Source organism: Lynx rufus, unplaced genomic scaffold, assembly GCF_022079265.1.
Source record: "Lynx rufus isolate CCGP_SWC_20201006 ecotype Redwood Valley unplaced genomic scaffold, mLynRuf1.p SCAF_10, whole genome shotgun sequence".
Classification (NCBI taxonomy): Eukaryota; Metazoa; Chordata; class Mammalia; order Carnivora; family Felidae; genus Lynx; species Lynx rufus.
Window position 1 is genome coordinate 74,163,065 of NW_025814824.1, and position 21,069 is coordinate 74,184,133.

Consider the following 21,069-nt stretch of genomic DNA (forward strand, 5'->3'; position numbering starts at 1 on the left):
ATCTGAGAAATACTACCATGGCAGTGGTCTTCCATGCTCATGACTACGATGATAATGGGAGGGTCAAGGACAGTTCACTCATGTCTATCGAAAACAGTAAGTCTGAATTCATCTGCAGTTTACTTGATTTTTTAAAAATGTGGATAAGGAAGAGTAACTTGAAAAATTTTTTAAATTAAAAAAACCCCCCAAACCATGAATCTGTGAAAATTCCACAGAATTTAGGAGACTCTGAGGACAAGCATACCTCTGAAGATGACCCTACTACAAAATCTAGAAGAACATTCTGTGACAACCATAATCAAGTATAAGAAAATATGACTTACCTTACTCTCCTTGGGCTGTCCTAACAAAATACCCAACTGGATGGCTTCAGCAAATTTATCTTCTCACGGTTCTGGAAGCTAGAAGTCCAGGATCAGAGTGCCAGCCCGGTCATGGTTCTGGTGAGAACCCTCTTCCTGGCTCACAGATGGCCACCTTCTGTCTGTGCCCTCACATGATGGGAGACCAGTGGAAGCAAGCTCCCTGGTGTCTCTTGTAATAAGGGCACCAATCCAGTCGTGAGGGCCCCACCTTCATGCCTCATCTCAACCCAGTTACCTCCCACAGGCCCTGTCTCCAAACACCATCACCTGGGGAGGTGGGGCGTCAACAATTGAATTTGGGGAGCTAGGGGGACACGGTTCAGTCCACAGCATGACCCGTGTGAAAGAGGATCCTGAAGTGTGGTGACAGAGCAGCAGGACAGAACGAAGAGGCAGAGAGAAAAGAATGACGTAAAGGACTGCAGAGAAACAGAGAATAGAAGCGCAGAATTAAAACCTACAGTCTAGATAGTAAAGAGCAGAATTGATCTGCAGAAATGGAATAGTTATGGGGATGAGAAACCTGAACGGATCAAGATAACCAGGGGAAAGGAAAACAAGCTAAATACAGAGCGTGGAGAGCCAGTTTCAGATAATTAGTGGTGTTGTGCCAGTGGGACAGAAGCAATACTCCAAAGATACAACAGAAGAAAATTTTGCTAAAGGAAGACCTGTGTGTGCAGATTTAAGGGCTCATTGTATTTCAGGTGATGACAGATGATTGTGGTGTAACCTGTCTCCATGTAAAGAGACCCATAACTAAATAGATCTTAGTGATTTTTTAAACTGTAAGTATAAAGAAGAAATACACAGGCATCTAGACATAAGAAAAGCCAGGTGTTATCCAAGATGAACCCAAGGGGGACTTGCCTCAGACTTGGGTACGGTACTAAATGTCAGAAGACGACACTACGTTTTGAAGGGAAAAGGTTGTAATCTTAACAATTTTGTATCTAGACAGCTTACAATTTAGGAGTAAAGGGGAAAGTGAGGGCCCCCAAACCCACTATTTCTCCTATGTACCCATCTTCCGAAAATTTAAAAAACACACTCCAGGGAACTAAGCAGTAGAGCACATTGAAGAGTCCATTGTCAGGAATGAAGTCCTAGCTCGGGAGGACTGGTGGTAAATGGTCAAACCAGATAAGCTAGAAGCTAAGTTTAAAATGTTGGACTCTGATTATAAAATTGAGTGCAAAGGACAAAGATCATTGTAAAATACTAAAAATGAATTTTAAAAACATGAGAAGGAAGGAATAGGTGAAGGATACAGTAGAGGTAGGTTAAACCAGCCCTTCCCATGGTGTGGGCCCTAGACCAGCAGCAGCAGCATCTCATAGAAGCTTATTAGAAATGTAAATTCTTGGGGCGCCTGGTGGCTCAGTCGCTTAAGTGTTCTACTTCAGCTCAGGTCATGGTCTCGTGGTTGGTGGGTTTGAGCCTTGTGTCAGGCTCTGTGCTGACAGCTTCAGAGCCTGGAGTCTGCTTTGGATTCTGTGTCTCCCTCTCTCTCTGCCCCTCCCCCGCTTGTGCGCTCTCTCTCTCTCTCTCTCTCTCTCTCTCTCTCTCTCTCTCTCTCAAAAATAAATAAGCATTAAAAAAAATTTTTTTTAATGTAAATTCTTAGGCTCCACCCCCAAGCCACAGATTCAGAATCTCTGGGGTGGAGCCCAGCAATCTGTGTTGTAACCATCTTTCCAGATGATTCTTAAACATGCAAAAGTGTGAGAAGCATGGAGTTAAACTGCCTTTCTCAATGGCAATAGACTTGAAAATACCATTTTCTGCTTAACTGTAACAGACAGATGTATCTTGCATGCTATGTAAAACAAAGGAGAATATTGGAAAATAATGGAATATTGGAGAATAATGGAAAGGCAGAGAAAAGATTTCATTCATCAAACAACTGAAACAAAGGAAACCAGAAAAGGTGGAGCACGAAGAAAAAGAAACAAAATATAAAACACGTAAAACCAAGTCAATTATAGCTTTAAATAAAAGCAAATGGCATAATCTCTTTTATTAGAAGACAGAGATTCTCAGGTTAATTTGCAATAATGGCTTATTAGCAACACACTTAGTTAATTCCTCATCTTTTATCTTTCTCAGGGAACTCGCTCTCACTTCCTTAACTAAATTGAGTTCCCTGTTAGGATTTTCACAGCACTGTAAGTGTCTCCTTTAAGAGCCCCTCTTGAGGTTGCAGTGTTAAGTTTGTGTGATTATTTGATTTTTCTGTCTCCTTTCCCAGACTGTAAGCTCCTTGAAGGCAGGAACCATGACTGCTTTTGCTCATCGTTTTCGGCTGACATTTAGCAAAGTATCTTTTTAATGAATTTTCCCAAGACAATTTAGGGAAGTGTTTTCAGGCACATGCAGACAAGTAGAAAGAAAGATCCTAGAAAGTAACTATTCGGAATTAATGTCCATCAAACTAATATAAGACTATAATTAGAAGTTTGAGCAGTGGTTCTTAAACTTTCCTCTGCATCACAGTTTTCTAGGGGGACTGTTAAAACCCAGATTGCTAGATCCCATTCCTAGAATTTTGCTTTCAGCGTCTTGGATAAGTCTCAGAGAATATGCATTTCTAACGGTTTGACAGACGATACCGGTGCTGCTGGCTCAGGGACCACCCTTTGAGAAGCACCGTGTTAGAAAATCGTGTCATGTTAGTTAGTTAGTTAACACTGACAGTTTTGATTTCGTGAGCCTTAAATGCGGCAGACAACATCACATCTAAAAATACAAAATACATTTAGGAATATGACAAAATGGAAAGGTTGATCATGACCGTCTTGGAGAGAGCAGGTAGACAAACAGGATCATGTAGGGCTTGAATAATATAATTAATACGGTTGATCTAACTAACAACTTTGAAGCCTGTAAATAGCAAATCGTCTGTCTTTTCCAGTGTTCATGAATCGGTTATAAAAGTTATTTATGAAAAAGTTTAAATCCGTATTGAGAGAGAAAGACCACAAACAATTTTAAAAAATTGAGAAAAATTGTGACATAGAGAGCAAAATGTTGATGTCCTTAATCTGCAGAGCTCTTAGCAATTAAAAAATGTAAATACGCCTATGGAAACATTGGCTGTAAACTCAAATGGGAAAGTCACGAAAGAAAAACTACAGTTAATTAAACATGAAAAATAGTCAGTTTCCTTAGAACTCAAAACAAATGGAAAATAAAACCAGCAGTGCAATAGAATTCTCCCGATAAGGCACAGCTTTCTGATTGGGATAAAAATTGGCCCAACCTTTTGATATGTAGTTGGTGCTGTGGTTATCAAAAGCCTTAAAAATGCATGCCCACAATTTATCCTGGGGAAATAATGAGCAAAGATTATGCACAATAATCTTTACTTTGCAATGATGTGACAAATGATGAGCAAATGTGCAAACATTTCTACAAAGATGTGGATCACTGCATTTTTTTTTTTTTTTTTTTTGGTAAGGGAAAAAAATTTGAAACGATCTGAACATCCCCTGGTGCAGGAGACTGGCTCAGCAGATTTCAAAGTCCAGAGGGAACCATACAGCCAATAAATGCAGTAGGGATCGATGTTTATTGATTGAGCAAGATGTCCACAAAGTATTGTCGATTGAATACACCAGGTTACAAAGAGGATACGGATCAGGGCTGGCTAATTCAAGGCCCACCAGAGCTAGACAGCTGATGTCAGGGAGAGGAGCCCGCTCCGGAGGAGATGGGAGTGAGGGGTGGGCCCCGGGGGCGGATGGCAAGGTTGCACACTCCACCCCAGGGGGCAGCTGCTGCTCTTTGTTTGGGGGTGACAGATGATTGAAATTTCTCGTACTCTTTAAGTTTTGTATTTGTATTTATCACTATTTTATAATTTTCCCCCAGTGAACAATATTACATCAGAAATTTTTAAGAAGAAAGAAGTTAGGCAGTGCCCAAAGAGAGGTAAAGATAAAGTCTGGTGGGGCCTGAGAGGAAGACGTGACCCCTTCTGCCGGGGGGATGGGGGTGCCTGGGGGCGGGGAAGGTCTTGGAGACGAGGGGACCCAAGCGTGGCCATCGCAGAGGGGCTGAGCGAGAGGTTGGCACTGGTCACCACACATTTCCTGAGCACCAGGGTCTGGGGGGGGAGTGTGGACGGAGAAACGGCGTGTGCCAGGTACTGTTCTAAGCACTTGACGTATAAATTTAATCCTCACAGCAATCCTACAAGGTGGTCCGATTATTACCCCCGTTTTATAGATAGGAAAACTGAGGCACAGAGAGGTTAAGAGATTTGCCCGAGGTCACACGGCTGGACATGGAGGAGGAGCTGGGAGCTGAACCCAGGCAGGCTGACTCCAGTGGGCTCAGGGTTGTAGTTGGTCCCAGGAGGAGGGGAGCCGGAGGGGAGGGAGCATGCTGCTGCTGCTTGCTGGGGGTCACGTGCCCGTTCCCACACTTGCCTCTCCTTGGACAGAAACTGGCAATTACACCTGTGAATTCTGCGGAAAGCAGTACAAGTACTACACGCCCTACCAGGAGCACGTGGCCTTACACGCCCCCATCAGTGAGTACCTTCTCTGGTTGGGGCCTGGAGGAGTTGGAGGGAGGGGCGGGCCAGCCACAGGCCGAGGCTTTGCCAGGGCAGGGTGGATGTACAGGTGGGCTTGGCCTGGGGCAGCCTCCAGGTGTCCAGGCCTGACCCTGACCACCTTACCGCAGTAGCTGGATTAGCTGGGAAAGCCCCACCCTTCAGCCAGGAAAGCCTGAGTCTCCCTCGGTAGACTCAGGGTGGGCATCATTCGTCCAAGTCCTCCAGTGGCCCCACCCCTAAGCACCTCTGAATCCTGTGGTTCCTGAGACCCCCCCCCCACTCCGGAGCCAGTGACCCGTGATACAGCTTCAGTCTGAACCAACGCATGGCCTAACCCAGGCTAGGCGATGGCCAACTAGACAGGACAGTTCCGTTTTTGCCCTCGGTGGTGGAAAAGGTAAAAAGGGGGAAGGGATGCTAAGTCAAGACTCAGAAGCCCTGGGTTTAATCAGCTGGGTTGCAGGGTTGCGTGACCTTGGGCGGGCCCCGTCCTGTTTCTGGCCCTCAATCTCTCCCTTCTCCCTTGGCCTGGGAGGAAAAGAGTTCTAAGGGCCCTTCCGTTGGGACATCCCAGCCTTCCACTCTCCTGATACCACTGATTGACTTCCCAGCTTCCCTCCTGGATGTCAGAGGGGGCTCCATCCTTAGATCCCCAGATATGTGGGCTAGGAGGATATGAGAGATTTAGGCTAGATCCAACAGAGGATTAGTTTGCTGAGGTTGAAACAGCCCCTCCAGTGGGCTTTGGATCTAGAGATTTGGGTGCCGATGGGTTCTGTGTAGAATTAGGGGCTGAACTGGATGGCTTCATCAGGTGGTACCCAGGGCTAGGGCTTGAGGACCCTGGGTCTGGTGAGAGTATCCAGAAGGATCTGTGCTCACTGCAGAGGAAGTCCTTACAAATGGATTCATCTGATGATACTCTTTGGCGCCTGGCTGCTTTCACTTAGCATAATGTCTGTAAGACACATACACGTTGTATGTATCAGTTATTCTTTCTTTTTTTACTGCTGAGCAGTATTCCATTGTATGAAAATACCCCTGTTTAGCCATTTGCTTGTTCATTTCAGTTGTTTCCCATTTTAGGCTCTTATGACTGAACCTGCTACGAAAGTGTTTGTAGGAGGCTTTTTGGGGACATATGTGTTTATTTTTCATGGGTAAAATACCAAGGAGTAAAATTGCTAGGTCATAGGGGAGAGTGTGTTTAACTCTTTAAGAACTTACACACCATTTTCCAAAATGGCTGTAGCATCTTACGCTCCCGCCAGCCACATATGGGAGTTCCACTTCCTCCACATTCTTGCCAGAGTTTGTAGGCGATGGGCTGTTTAATTCTAGCTGTTCTGGTGAGTGCTTACTGGTCATTGTGGTGTTAATTTGTATTTCCTTGATGACCAATGATGTTGAGCATGCTTTCTTGTGCCTATTGGCCATGTGTGTATTTTACTCTGGAGATTGTCTAAAGTCTTTTGCCCATTTTGTGGTTGGGTTGTTTGTATTATTAAATTGTAAGGGTTCTTGGGGCACCTGGGAGGCTCAGTCAGTTGGACGGCTGACTACAGCTCAGATTGTGATCTCGCGGTCTATGAGTTTGAGCCCCCCGTTGGGCTCTGTCCTGAGAGCTCAGAGCCTGGAGCCTGCTTCAGATTCTGTGTCTTCCTCTCTCTCTGCCCCTTCCCTGCTTGCTCTCTCTCTGTCTCTCTCTCTCTCTCTCTCTCTCTCTCTCTCTGTCTCTCTCAAAAAATAATAATAAAAATTTTTTTTTAAATTGTAAGAGTTCTTTATACATTGTAGAGCCAGGTCTTGTATCAGGTATATGTACTATGAATATTTTCTTGCAGTCTTCAACATGCCTTTTGATTTTCATACAGTATCTTTTGATGAGTGGTTTTTAATTTTTATAAAGTCTAATTTACCAATTTTTTCTATGGCTAGTGCTTTCTGGGTCCTACCCAGAATATCTTAACTACCTCAAGATTGTGAGCATCCTTAATTATCTTTTGGAAGCTTTAAAATTTTAGCCTTTGCATTTAGGTCTGTGATCTTTTCAAGTTAACTTTTGTGAATGGTGAGAGGTAGGAGTTGAGATTAATTTTATCCCATACAGATATCTGGTGGTTCCATCATTTGTTAAAAGGATTGTCCTTTCCCCCATTGCATTGCATTGAATTGACAATCAGTTGAATGCATAAATATGTATGAGTTTATTTCTGTTCTGTCGATTTATTTATCTATGTTTATGCCAATATGGTCTCATTTACTGGAGTTTTATAGCCTTAAATATAGGTACTCTCGGTTTTTCAACTTTGCTGTTTTTAAAGAATATTTGTCAATTCTAGGAACTTTGCTCTTCCATATAAATGTTAGGGGAGTTTCTGATTCCCAATTTCGACCAAAAAATCCAACTGGGATTCTGTTTAGGATTACTCTGAATCTACAGACCAATTTAGAGAAAATAGACATCATCATAATATTGGCAATTCCAATCCATGAATATGGTATATCTCTCCATGTATTTAGGTCTTTTTCTCTCAGCAGTAGTTTGTATTTTTCAGAGTAGAGATCTTGTACATATTTCATGAAATTATCTCTAAGTACTTCATGTTTTTTGATACTATTATGATTTTCAGTTTTCCAATTATTTATTGCTATTACATAAAGACATAATTTTTGTATATTGAATTTGTATCTTGCAGTTTTACTAAATTCACTTACTAGTTCTAATAGCATTTTTACGAGTTTCTTAGGACTTTCTATATACATACTGATGTCATTTACTAATAAATAACTTTGCTTCTTTCCAGTCTGTATTTTTTTGTTGTTTCACTATACTGGTTAGGATCTTCCAGTGCAATGTTGAGTATAAAACTTCAGTGAGTATTTCTGCCTTTTTCATAATCATAAGGTTCAGTTTTTCATCATTAAGGATGATCATTTTCATTATTAAGTATTATATTAGCTGAAGTAGGTTTTTATAAATGCCCTTTATTAGTTGAAGTTACCTCTTATTCCTAGTTTACTGAACTCTTCTGTCATAAATAGGTGTTTTATGTTTTTTTCTGTACCTGTTGAGATGATTCTATGATTCTCATCTTTTATTCTGATAATGTGTATTACATGGATTGATTTATTGTCATTGTTCTTAAATAAGTCACAATGCCTATACTTTATTAAAACACATTAAGAGTATCAGAAAGTCCAACGCTGAAACGAACTGAAGAAACTTAAAATGTTGGAATGTTTCCTCTTTGTTTGGAGAGTGATTTTCTTCTTTGAAACTTATTTTTCTTGGAAAGGCATCTGAATTATTTTAAGACCTGGGGTAGTTTGTAGAGTTATTTGATCTCAAGAACACATTTTCTGATCACTCCTATCTAAAACTCCCTAGGATTTCACCTGGTTTTTAATATCACTCCCACAACTGATTTCTCAAGGACAGGGAGCTACAATCCTAGAATTAGCAGAGCCCCATGTTCAATCAGTGGTTTGATGATGATCATCATCATAATCAAGAAAATAAAATTCTTCTGGTGAAGTTTTTTTAAACAATATTGAGGCATATTGTTACACAATACAGTGCCTGTATTTAATTTTTTTTAACATTTATTTATTTTTGAGAGACAGAGGCAGAGCATGAGCAGGGGAGGGGAAGAGAGAGATACAGAATCTGAAGGAGGATCCAGGCTCTGAGTTGTTTGTTAGCACAGAGCCCGACACAGGGCTTGAACCCACGAACTGCGAGACCATGACCTGAGCTGAAGTCGGACGCTCAACCGACTGAGCCAGCCAGGCACCCCTAAAGTGCCTGTATTTAAAGCGTATGGTTTGATAAGTTTTGACCTATGTATGCACTCACAAAACCATCACTGCCGTTAAGATAATGAGCATCTCGTCACCCCTAAAGGTTTTTTGTGCTTTTGTATAATCCCTTACTCACCACTTTCCCATCCCCAGGCAAACACTGATTTTCTTTCTGTTACTATAGATTAATTTGCATTTTCTAGCATACTGCATATGTGGCATCTTAGAGTATGTACCCTTTTTATGTGTGGGGGAGGGTCTGGCTTCTCTCACTCACCATGGATTGTTTTAAGATTCATCCATGGTTACATGTTATCAGTAGTTCATTCCCTTTAATTGATGAGTAGTAGCTTTCCATTGGATAGATATAGATACCACAGTTTCCTTTATTCACTTACGGATGGACATTTGGGTTGTTTTTAGTTTAGAGCTAATACAAACAAAGCTTCTCAACATTGGTGTACATGTCCTTGTACGGACAAATGCGTTCATTAATCTTGAATAAATACCTAGGAGTGGAATAGCTGGATCATATGATACGTGTATATTTAACTTTTAAGAAAGAACCCAACTGTTTTTCAAAGTGGTTATGCCGTTTACATTCCAACCAGTAGTGTACATTTCTTTTTTGTAATGTCCTGGTCTCAGCTGGGTGTCAAGGTAGAACTGGCCTCTTAGAATGAGTTGGGAAGAATATTCCCTGAGTGTAGTGTCACTTAGGTTAAGCTGGTTAATCAAATCTCTACACCTTTTCAGGCTTTAGAAAAAAAATACACTCATTCTATCTAGTACTGAGAGACAGACATTAAAATCTGCAACTGTAATTGTGGATATGCTGTGTCTCCCTTTAGTTCTGTCCATTTTTGATTCATGTGTTTTGAAACCTTGCTTTTAGGTGCACACACTTGGGACCATTATGTTTTGACGACCCTTTAAAAATTGTTCAGTACCTTTATTTATTTCTTAAGTTCTTTAACAGGTAATACCTGTTGTCCTGAAATCTTCTTTATCTGATATTGATATAGCTGCTGCAGCTTGCTTAGAATTAGTGTTTGCATGGTGTATTTCTTTCGATCTTTTTGTTTTAATGTTTCTGTGTCTTTCTATTTGAAGTATGTACGTATAATTGGTTCTCACTCTTTTCTCTAGTCTGACAATCCCTGCCTTTTAAATGAAGTGTTTAATCCATTTACATTTAATATTATATATGGATATGGTTGGATTTTTGTATTTTGTAGTTCATATTTTTTATATTTTGTATATTTTGCCTTATATTTTTTTCTAGTTGTCCCATCTCTTCTTATTGTTCATTTTTTCTTCTTTTCTTGCCTTCTTTAATATTAATCAAGAACTTCCAAAAAAATTTCCTTTGTTAGCTTTCTAGCTGTACCCCCTTTTTCTTTAGTGGTTCCTCTGTGGTTTATAATATACATCTTTAATGTATTACAATCTATCATAAATTTAATTCATAACATCACACGTAACGTAAGAACCTTATAACAGTGTACTTCTATTTACTACTCTCCTGTCCTTTATGTTCTTACCATACATCTATGTCTACATAAGTTATAAGCCCAATAATTTTTTTTGCTTTAAACAGTCTATTATTTGTTAATTAAGAAATGAGAAAATGCCTTTTATATTTACTAACATATTTACCATTTCCTGTGCTTTTCCTTTCTTTGTATAATAAATCTGAATTCCACCTATAATCATTTTCCCTTATTCCCTGAAGAATTAACATTTTTTCTGTTGTAGGTCTGTTGGGGAAAGATTCTCTTACTTGAAGATGTTTTTATTTTACCTGTTTCTTTCGATGGATGTTTTCTCTGGATATGAAATTCTAGGTTGAGATGTTTGTTTTTTTTTTCCAGCACTTTAAAAGTGTCACTCTTTTATCTTCTGGTTTATGTTTCTGGTGAGAAGTCAGAGATCATTCTGATTGTGATTCTATATTTAATATGTCTTTTTGTCTGGGTGCTTTTATTTTTTTTTTTTAACATTTATTTATTTCTGAGACAGAGACAGAGCATGAATGGGGGAGGGGCAGAGAGAGAGGGAGACACAGAATCAGAAGCAGGCTCCAGGCTCTGAGCCATCAGCCCAGAGCCCAACGCGGGGCTCAAACTCATGGACCGCGAGATCGTGACCTGCGCTGAAGCCGGACACTCAACTGACTAAGCCACCCAGGCGCCCCTGTCTGGGTGCTTTTAAATATATCTACATATTACTGGTTGTTTTTTTTTTTTTTTTATCAGTTTGATTATGGCGTGTAGTTTTCTTTGTGTTTATCCTGTTTGGGGTTCACTGAATTTTTTGAATCAGTGGGTTTATATTTTTCATCAAATTTGGAAAACTAAAGCCATTATTTCTTCAAATATATTTTCTTAAATTTTTATTTTAGAGAGAGATTGAGCATGAGTCAGAGAAAGGGACAGAAGGAGAGAGAAAGAGAATGCTAAGCAGGCTCCACACTGAGTGTGGAGCTTGACACAAGGGCTTGATCGAGCCCATGATCCTGGAATCATGACCTGAGCCTAAATGAAATCGGACACTCAACTGCTGAGCCACCCAGGTGCCCCTCTGCAAATATTCTTATTACTCAATCTCTCTTTCCTCTGTTGTTGAGATTTTGTTTACATATATGTTAAACTGTTTGGTGATGAAGGTCTGTTCAGCTTACCATCCCTGTTTCCCCTTCGAGCTTCAATTTGGATAGTTTCTAGTATCCTGTCTTCAAGTTCACTGATCTTTTCTTCTCTAGTGTGCAGTCTGTTTTATTAGAAAATCATCAAGCGAATTTATCATTTCAGCTATCCTAGTTTTCATCTCTGTAATTTCCATTTGGTTCCTTTTTATATCATGTCCTTTCTCATTATGTGCATATTATCCTTTAAATCTTTGAGCATATTTATGAAAGCTGTTGAAAGGTCCTTGTCCACAAATTCCATCATTCCTGTCCTTTCTGTATGTTTCTGTTGATTGGTATTTTTCTCTTGAGTATTTAGTCACATTTTCCTGCTTCGCCTCACAAGTAATTTTTTATTCTGTGCTGCACATTGTGATATTTGTTGAGCATCTGCATTTTGTTATCTTTCTTTGAAAGGTGTTAAATTTTGTTCTGGCAGGCAGTTAATTTACTTACAGATCAGCTTCGTACTTCAGAGGCTTGTGTGTAAACTGTTAGGGTGGGTCTAGAGTGTTCTTATTCTAGGGTTAGAGTAATCCTAAGGCCTGACCTTTCTGGGTTTCAACTAAATGCTTGAGGTGTTCAGCAAGGTCTGTCTGCTGTGGCAGGTGGGAACTCAGACATCTCCTACTCTCGTGAGACTTCTGAATCTGTTCTCGGCTCACTCCCCCCTAGAAGCTGTTACCTTCCAGGCTGTGCAGAGGTTCATTCTGTACAGATCAGTTTGGCACCCATCAGACGCTTTAAGAGGCCCCTCTGCATATTTCTGGAGGTCTTTTTTTTTTTTTTAATTCATCCCTTTTTGTTATTCTGTCCCGCCAATTCCAGCCATTGTCAGAATCCCTGAACCCTGATCACTGTCTCCTCTGTTCACCCAGACTGCAGTGCCTTCTTTGGGCTCCACCCCTGTGCCGTAGTCCAGAAGGTCTCCAGGCAGAGACTGGAGTGATCTCACATCAGGTCTTCTGTCGTAAATCACGACCCTGCACTGCCTCCTGTTCAGCGTCTGAAAACTGTTGTTTTATGTATTTTGTCCAGCTTTATAGTTGAAGGAGGACAACTAGCCCTACACAGGTAGTCCATCACGGCCGGAAGTGTAAGTTCTCTGGTTCTGTCTCGAAGACGGAAATCCCTGAGAAAGCGTTTCCAACCTAGACTCCTTTTGCACCACATCGTCCGTTCATTCCCGCCTCCGGCCGTTGAGCATGCTCTTCCCATTTGCCTCAGATGCGTCTTCACCCTCCTCTGCCTGGTGAAGGTTTCAGGGAGACCACCTGGTCTATGTGGTTACTTTTCTTGAATCCTTACAATCTCTTAATTTTTTTGTTCCCATTGAATTTTTCATTTTACAGAAAGGGGAGACCACCGTGCTGTTATTTTTAAATGTCTCCTATATATGAACATCTCACGTGTGTTCTTCATAAGGGCAGTCAGCCAGTCTGTCTGAAGCTCTTTGTTCTTTTCCCAGTGAGGGCTCAGGTAGGAATTCCAGCCTGATAACATTCCATGTGACAAGGTCAACAGATGGAGCAAACTGCTGAGTGAAATGAATTAGGAGTCTGGAAAGTTCATCCTGCTTGGTCCGTACCTGCTGTGTGACCCTGGAGTGGTGCCTATACCTCTCTGAGCTCCGTGTGCCCCTCTGCCTTAGATAGACCCCTGTGGCCAACCGGAGGGTAACACATGAGGTAGCTTCTCATGTCCCCTCCTGGGCATCCCTTCTTTGTTGTGGTCTGTTTAAGTGTGGTTCTGAGTTTTGCTTTTCTGGACATTGAGGCATTGGTTCTCTGATTCCATAATACCTCTTGAGCACTTCCTGTGTATCAGGGAATGTGCCTGGTCCTGAGTACATGGTTGGGCCTAACTGTCAGACTCTGTCCTCACAGAGCATTCAGGCTAATGGGGAAAGAGACCCCAATCAAAAGACCACAGCATGTGTCATTATCATAGGTGGTGATCAGTTCTTAGAAGGGAAGTGGACAGGGGACTGAAAATGACCAGGTGAGGTGTCAGGGACAGTTACGAGAGGAAGTGATGCTCATGTGGAAGTATGCAGGACCAGCACTAGTTACCCAGGCAAAAATTGGAGGGAAGATCATTCCAGGCAGAGGAAATAGCATGTGCAAAGGCCATGAGGCTTGGAAGACACAGAGGGTGTCCTAGAATGGGAAAACAAGAGATGAGCAGGTCCCAGGCCTGAAGATTTATTAATTATATCATGTGCTTCGTGGGTGTCCCTGAGCTCCCTGCCACAGGGAACGAGGGGTCTCTCACAGAAATGGCCAGGATTTTGACAGCAGGAATTGTAGACCATGGAAAGGTCTGATCAGAGGGTCTCCTAAAAACAGTCCTTCAGGGTACAGTCTGGGGCCTAAGAAAGAAGGCAAGTGTATTGCTCAGAAATTCTCTGTTCCTTGTGTCCAGGTTCCCAGCATGTGTGGGTTGAGGCCAAAGGGGACCACATGGCCTTGTGCAGAGGCCTCCTTAAGTAGCTGGCAAACATGAGCTCCTGTCCCATCCTGGCATGGACTTCCTATGCCACTGTAAACTTATTAAACATTCTGCGTCTCAGTTTCCTTATTCCTAAAAAGTGTGAGTAACAGCTGTTCACATTTGAAGAGCCATTTACCATTCAAGGTACTTCTGTGATTTTGGGTGTTCTTGGATCCTCTCAAAATCTCTGTGAGGCTGGTCGCACAGAGGTGGGTGTCTCACTTTTATTGGTGGACATAAGGGGAACAGGTGAGGTACAAAGGTCAAGAGAGGGCAAGTAAAGAGTCCCAAGACCTCAGAGGCCAAAGGTGAGGGACCTGGGATGCAGAGGGGGCTTCACTTTGCTCCATACTTAGTCCCCAAACTGCTTCAGGGAGATAGTAGGGAACTCAGAGATACGACTCTGGACACATGCCATGGAGTCTGATGTGTAGGTTGTTTGGGAATCGTGAGATGAGCCGCTCTTTTGATTGGACTCCGGGACCTCCAGGGTCCTTGACTCCAAAAGGGAGAGAGAGAAGGAGGAAACATAAAGAAGTGTCGTTCCCCACCCAGACCTCTGTAGTTTGGGATTAAGGAAGCCAGACTCTGGAGAATGGGAGTGCAGAGAGTGGACAGACCTGTGTCCTCTGCGGGCTGCGGCCTTGGGGACTCCTCCTAGGACGGGCGGGTGAGGGCCTGCTTTAGGGGCCTGTGACTAGAGGGTCCCCCAGCTCCTGGCATGTGGCCACCACTGAATGAAGGAGGAGGTGACCCTCCAAGGTGGCAGCCTCCATCCTCTGAGCTCGTCTCAGTGTCTCAGGGTGGTGAATGAAGCACCGAAGACTGGCTTCCCTTGTGACCTTGGGTAAACTCCTGCTTCCTGCTTCTCTGGGCCTGGGCTTCCTCATCTGTGCCAGGAATGGCCGACGGTGGAGGCCCAGGAAGTGCCTTTTTATTTTTTGGCTCTGAAAGCAGTGGGTGGAGTGGCTGAAGCCCAGGATGGATGGATACTGTCCTGCGGGTAGGGGTATAATGAAGCCCCTCCTGCACCCTCAGATGCAGGGGGGGTGGTGACAGCGGCCTTCTTGGGCAGCTCTGCTGTGGCTGGGATGTTGTGTGTACCAGTTCCTGTGAGATCTATGAGCCCCCTGGCCAGCACCAAAGCAGTCCCTTCCCATGCTGCCTGGTCGCCTTTTCACCTTCGGAGGAAGAGTTGCAGTTGAGTGAGCAGACCCCCGCCCCCGTTCCTGTCCGTTTTAAATGTGGGGGTGTGGCCAGGTTCAGGGCTTGGCCACCTGGTAGTTTATGGCCCCGGGCAGTGCGAAGGAGGCAGACCATTGCCCGCCCAGGACGGCCAGGGCAGTCGTGGAGGCCACCGAGGGGTCAGCCCCCGGTTCTCAGTGACTCCAGCTCCTGCAGAGAATTCAGGTGAGGGAGGCAGGGGTTCTGGGAAATGGTGACCCAGACTTCCCAAAACACCACCAGGGAACTGCTGCCCTTACTTGAATTAAAGCGGCAGGGTACACTTAAGCGGTGTCCCCAAGGCAACAATACCGTCAGTGCCCAGGAGGCACCACAGAGCCTCTTCCCCTAAAATCCTGAGGCGACATTGAGCCCCTCTGCTTTCACCCCCCACCACCAGTCAACTCCAGCATGTCCCTGCCTGTTCGCTTTCTGTCATTACTTCTGAGCCAGGCTGCCTTGGCTTAGGAGCCAGCATTCTAGAAAATGCTCTCGTGCCCGGTTGACTAATTCACGTTCCCCCAAGCGCAGGTCATAGGCTGCGTTCATAGACGCTGAGAGCCTTGGGTGAGTCAAGGGTTATGGGTGAACTTCCCATTGAGCTGGTCAGTGGCCTCTGGGAAATTCTGAGTGTTAGCTGGTGATCAGGCTTCCCTCTAGGAGAAGCTGGGGAAGGTTCTAGAATCTTGGACTTTCTTAGGCTTTTGAGTAGAAGTGACGTCCTCTACCCTGTGGACGAAGAAGAGGTTTTGAACCTTGAGCGTGGGGTTCTGTGGCCCAAGAGGCCACTCACTCAGCCAGCTCCGAGGGCCCACGGGGACTGAGAGCATGACCCTCTCAGGTACCGCCCCTGGGTGGGAGCCACCGGACGATCCAGACACGGGCTCTGAGTGTTCACATCCGGAGGTCTCCCCATCTCCACGCTTCGTGGCAGCGAAGACCCAGACGAACCAGTCGGGGAAAAAAGCTCCGGCCTCCGTGGTCCGATGCGCCACCCTCTTACACCGCACCCCTCCAGCCACCCAAACCCAGACGTTCCGCACTCCAAATTCGGGATCTCCGGCAAGCAAGGCAACTGCAGGTACCAATGGCCTATGTTACCTTCACACTTCCTCCACTCCCTGCCCTTCTCTCCACCTGCCACAGCTGTGCCCGAGGTCACTGTTCCCTTGCAAGAGCGAGTGGCGGTCCCGTGGCTCTCTGGGACAGATCTGGGTTCCAGCTGTGCCTCTGGCTGGCTCTCACCCTGGTGAGCCACCTAGCCTCTCTGAGGCTAGGTTTTTTTTACCCTAAATCAGAGAGTTTGTATATGATGGTTTGCAAGCTTTTTTTTTTTTTTTTTTTTGGGTAGGAGAATATTTTTCCCAAAGTCATGGCCCAAGGTGTTAAATTGTTTTTTAATTGCCAACATTTGAGCATTAGGAGATTTTACATAAGGCGGTTGATTTCTAGCTGACATTGGAAGGTCAGTGGATGCCGTCTCCAGTGTTTTTGAGTCCATGCAGAAAGGGGCTCTGCCTCCAGAAGGTCTGGACCCACTCCCCTGGAGGGCAACAGTTGGCTTTGGGCGGAGCCACAGCGGCCCCCTTGAATAGAGCTGTCCAGTATCCCGCAGTCCTTACCACTCCCTCCTGCCTCCCCAACACAGTGGCCGCGTGGCAGGTGTCATTCCTCATTGTGATCACACTGTTGTCTGTCTTGCATTCAGCCCGGTTCATCCATCTACATTGCCTGCCTGGACCCTCCTGGCATGAATTTGCATCCCCCAACTTTCTGAAAAACCTAGTCTAAAAAACTCATTTCTAGGAAGAGCTGCTCTCCTTGAAGCAGAGTGGTTGACCAGAAGCTCTGTTCTCTTAGCCTCCCCCTGCCTGGTACTACCTGGGAAGCCCCTCCCTGGGCCATAGCCTGGCAGGAAACCAGTGGATGCCAGCTCCAGTGTTTTCTTGAGTCCATGCAGAGAGGGGCTCTGGCTCCAGAAGGTGGACAGGCAGTGAAAGGTACACAGCAGCCACTGCTCCCGGGAAAATGGATTAAGACACACTGGATGCTGAGTAGTGGCTGTCAGGACTCCTGATTCGTATCTGGGTGGAATGAGCCTTGGACTGACTGCCAGAATGTGTGGGGTGTAGAATAGAATGATGATGTGGTCCTTCTGGGACTATGGACCTTTCATTGCCCACAAGAGGACCAAAGCCATCAGTTAAATACACAAGCGACCGAACAGGACTTTGTTACGCGAACCAGTAGCTTGGATGAGCGAAATAGCCAAGTGGTTGTCCTTTGCCTTTACTCTTTGATTCAGGAGGCTAATTTTGGGCAAAGATTTGGTTCTTAAAAACGTTTGCAAATAGGCTTATTGTGCTTAGGGTCTTCCAAAAGAGGAGTAAGCAGTCAGTCAACCTTGAAGGTAATGGTTTTCCAGGTACAGTGCTGAGAAAAGCCAATAGCCATTGTATTTTTTGCAACAGTAGTCATAAATTGGTTGGAAACAGACTGGCCGTTGTGGGCTCATTGATGATAAGTATTGGCTCAACTCAATAATGGGATCCTGGCTTTCTGGTAGATCTTGCTTTTGCTCTTGACCTTGTGGCTGGGAGTTTTTACACCTGCGGTTTCTGCAGAAAATTGCCTGCAAGGGCCGCGTGGTCTGTGTCGGCTCTCAGACCTCAGCGCCTCAGAATAAGTGTCCAGCAAGCTATGGCATGTGCTTCTGGCTGCCTTCGTGTGACCTGGGAGAGTTGCAGTGGAGGTCACGGAGCAGAGGAGGTCAGGTTGTGAACAGGAATCTGCATGTCAGAGCTGGAAGTTGTCCTCGCCCTTAACCATGGTAGAAGGCCGTGCTCTGTGTGTACGTGCGTGCCTGTGCGTGGGACTTGACCCACAGCGCCACCCTCTGGTTTCCAGGCCAGAGGTGCCGACGCAGGGATCGCTGGTCAAAATTTGCATCTGCAGCATGGGCTGAGCGGTAAAGGGGACTAATTGTAGGAGTGGGTAACCTTGGTGAGGCTGCGTGAAATTCCTCCACAGATGGGTAGCCATTGAATGCATAAGGGTGAAGGTGAAGAAAGGAATCACTTCCTTACCCCCAGATCTTTTTAAAGAGAACGATGCATCTGCCTCAGGAACGAACTCTCCTTATTCTGCCATCGGAGAAGTGAGGAGCACACCCAGCCCCGGAACTGGATGGCCTCACCTCCCTGTCTTTTCTTTTTTTTTTTAATTTTTTTTTCAACGTTTATTTATTTTTGGGACAGAGAGAGACAGAGCATGAACGGGCGAGGGGCAGAGAGAGAGGGAGACACAGAATCGGAAACAGGCTCCAGGCTCTGAGCCATCAGCCCAGAGCCCGACGCGGGGCTCGAACTCGCGGACCGCGAGATCGTGACCTGGCTGAAGTCGGACACTTAACCGACTGCGCCACCCAGGCGCCCCACCTGTCTTTTTATCTATAGCGTGGGAATGACAATGTGAACCTCATAGGGCTGTCGGGAGGACTGTGGGAGACCACAGGCATAAGGTGTGCGGACCATGCCTGGTGCGTAGCAGGTGCTCGGTAAATGAGAGTCCCCCCACCCCGCTCCGCTAGACAAAGACTTAAGGGTCTTTGCCGATGTACAGATGGTACCTTGAGATGGGCTGCTGGGGAGCTGTCAGCCCAGGCATTTTACAGATACCTTCTGAAGAGTGGGTCTCCCTTGTGATGTTACCGATAGCCTCCGCAGAAAGGAGGCCATCTCAGGAAGTGTTGTTGGGCTCAGGAGACAGGGCCTGTAGGAGCCACCTGTGGCTTCTTTCCCCATTACCCCCATCATCTTCGGGAACCCTGGACCCCAGGGTCTGGGCACTTGCCCTTCTGACATAGGGTGGTCTGGGTGACTGGCATTTCCCAAAGTGGGTTCCGGGGACCGCCATTTTTGAGGGATTCTAGGAAACCTGCTATTTTTTTAATGGGCTTCGGTGGCTAAATGTATTTGGGAAGGTTGGGTCAAACAAAACTAAATGGGTCTCTTTCTGGTGGAGCTTTCTCAGAGCCTCTGTTGTTTCCCCCTAAGGACCGGGTCAGCTGCTCGTCCCAACTTGACTTGCTCTCAGGAGCCTTTATCTCCTGGAACGTCCAGCAGCCCTAGTGCCAAGAGCAACTGGGAAAAGCAGAGCTACCTTCTGGCTCAGATACTCTGTCTCAGGGGTGGGGCTGGGGACTAGACTCTGCTATGTGTCCTCCTGGTTGGACCCCGTGTCTTCACCCCAGGGTGTCCAGGCAGCACCGGAAAGGCGCCACCTGTACGCGGAGGTGCCCCGGGAATCACTGGAGGAGCCAGTCCCTTCCCCGGGATGAACTCTGACCAGGCCTCACCTGTCTTTGGGCTCCCGGGCTGTGGGTCTGCCCCCACTCTGCCCGACACACCTCCTCTCTAAGGATGCCCTCCGCCTGGCTTGGGGAGCTGGGGTCGGCCATCTGGCCCTCCTCCTCTGCCAGGGCCTCCACCAGGACACCGTCTGTCACACTGCCTGCTCGTGTGTGGAGCCTGAGGCAGCAGAACCTGGCAGAACGAGTGGTGGGCGGCAGGTCCAAGTTACTCAGTGTCGCCAGAGCGTCTCCTAAGGAGCCAAAGGTGGGAGACCCAGGCCCACCTGCCATGTGCCCGCTCAGCTGGATTTCATCCGTGCGCGCTCAGACGGGTCACGCACGCACGCCCCCGTGCCTGGCCCTCTGCCCCGTCTGGGTAGTGTGGGGGGCGTCTCTTGGGGCCCTGACGAGGGATCAGGCGACTCAGGTGAGCCTGAGGAGCTGGGGTCTGGTTTGGGCTCCTGGGGCCCCTCAACGTGCAGGTTCCCAGCATAAAGCCCCGGGCTCTGCCAGCCCTCGTGCCAGGGCGGTTCCGAGGTACCCTGGCCTCTACGTCCCCTGTCACACCCTTCCCTTTGGCCCTCGTAGCACTAACCAGTCACCGCTGCTTTCTCTCGCTTTCTCCTGTCCCTACCCAGCAGAAAGCGCTTTCAGTCGGAGAGTAGAAGGCAAAGCACAAAACCACTTCGAAGAGACAAATAGCAGTTCCCAAAACTCCAGCGGTGAGTGTGCCCTGTGACGGCTGTCGCGCACTGTGGCGCCCAACCCTCCTGCCCACGGTGGCGGCGGGTGTTCTGGGCTGGGCTCCTCATGGTCCGCGCTGGCGTTCTTGGGAGGAGATTGGGGGCGGGGAATCAGAAGGGGGTCAGGGTGAGGCAGAAGTGGGAAGGACCTTTTCTTCCAGGGGCCTCCCTCTGGGCCTCAGGAGCATCTCAGGGGTCTGTGGCTCTGTCTCTCCCTCCTCCCCCTAACCCCAGAGACTACAGCCTTGGCTCCAATGGCCCCGGAGGAGTAAGACCGCTGTTGCTGTGTTTTTAGGGTGAACGTGGTCTTTCCAGGAGCGGCAACGGGGGTGCAGTTAGAACTATAGCCTGAGAGCCAGAGACTCTTGAGTTCTGGCCCCATTTTAGACCAGAGGCCCTCCAGAGGTACCCCTCAGGCCCCAACCTGCCCGAGGAGGTTTGTCTGAGGTTCCCGGTGGTGTTTTGGCGCCCCCTGGTGGCTTCCCCAAAGTACCTTAAAGCAGAGCAGCCAAAGGCTCCCCCAGGGGACCCACAGGAAGCCTAGCTAGAGCCGTGGGTGGTCACGAGCAGCCCCTGTCCAAAAAAAGGCACAGCAAGCCGGCCTGCACAGTGACAACCAGGGCAAGATGAGAAAAGAATTCTGATCCTTTGGTTACGTTAAGGCAGGGTACCTCCTTGCTTTCTTGCACAGCTGAAGTTGAATTTACCAGAATAGGTGTTGGTCTGTCACCGCCGAGGCCCAGGTGACTGTCAGTCCGGGCCTTTATGAAACAGCCAGGAGCCCAGAAGAACGCGGAGGCTTCTGCACAGTTCAGTGAGCTCCAGCTTTGACC

General features: G+C 46.3%; 1 protein-coding gene across 4 annotated transcripts in view; it reads left to right on the forward strand.

Moving 5' to 3' along the window:
- ZNF618 (zinc finger protein 618) overlaps positions 1-21,069 on the forward strand; it is a 179,390-nt gene that overhangs the window by 142,702 nt on the left and 15,619 nt on the right. Inside the window, exons 9-12 of one of the 4 annotated variants that reach the window (XM_047068332.1) lie at positions 4,242-4,301; positions 4,816-4,905; positions 15,984-16,223; positions 20,132-20,215. In XM_047068332.1, coding sequence (XP_046924288.1) covers positions 4,242-4,301; positions 4,816-4,905; positions 15,984-16,223; positions 20,132-20,215 — 474 coding nt within the window. The remainder of the gene's footprint in view (positions 1-4,241; positions 4,302-4,815; positions 4,906-15,983; positions 16,224-20,131; positions 20,216-21,069) is intronic. The other 3 variants (XM_047068355.1, XM_047068338.1, XM_047068347.1) reach the window with 3 other exon arrangements.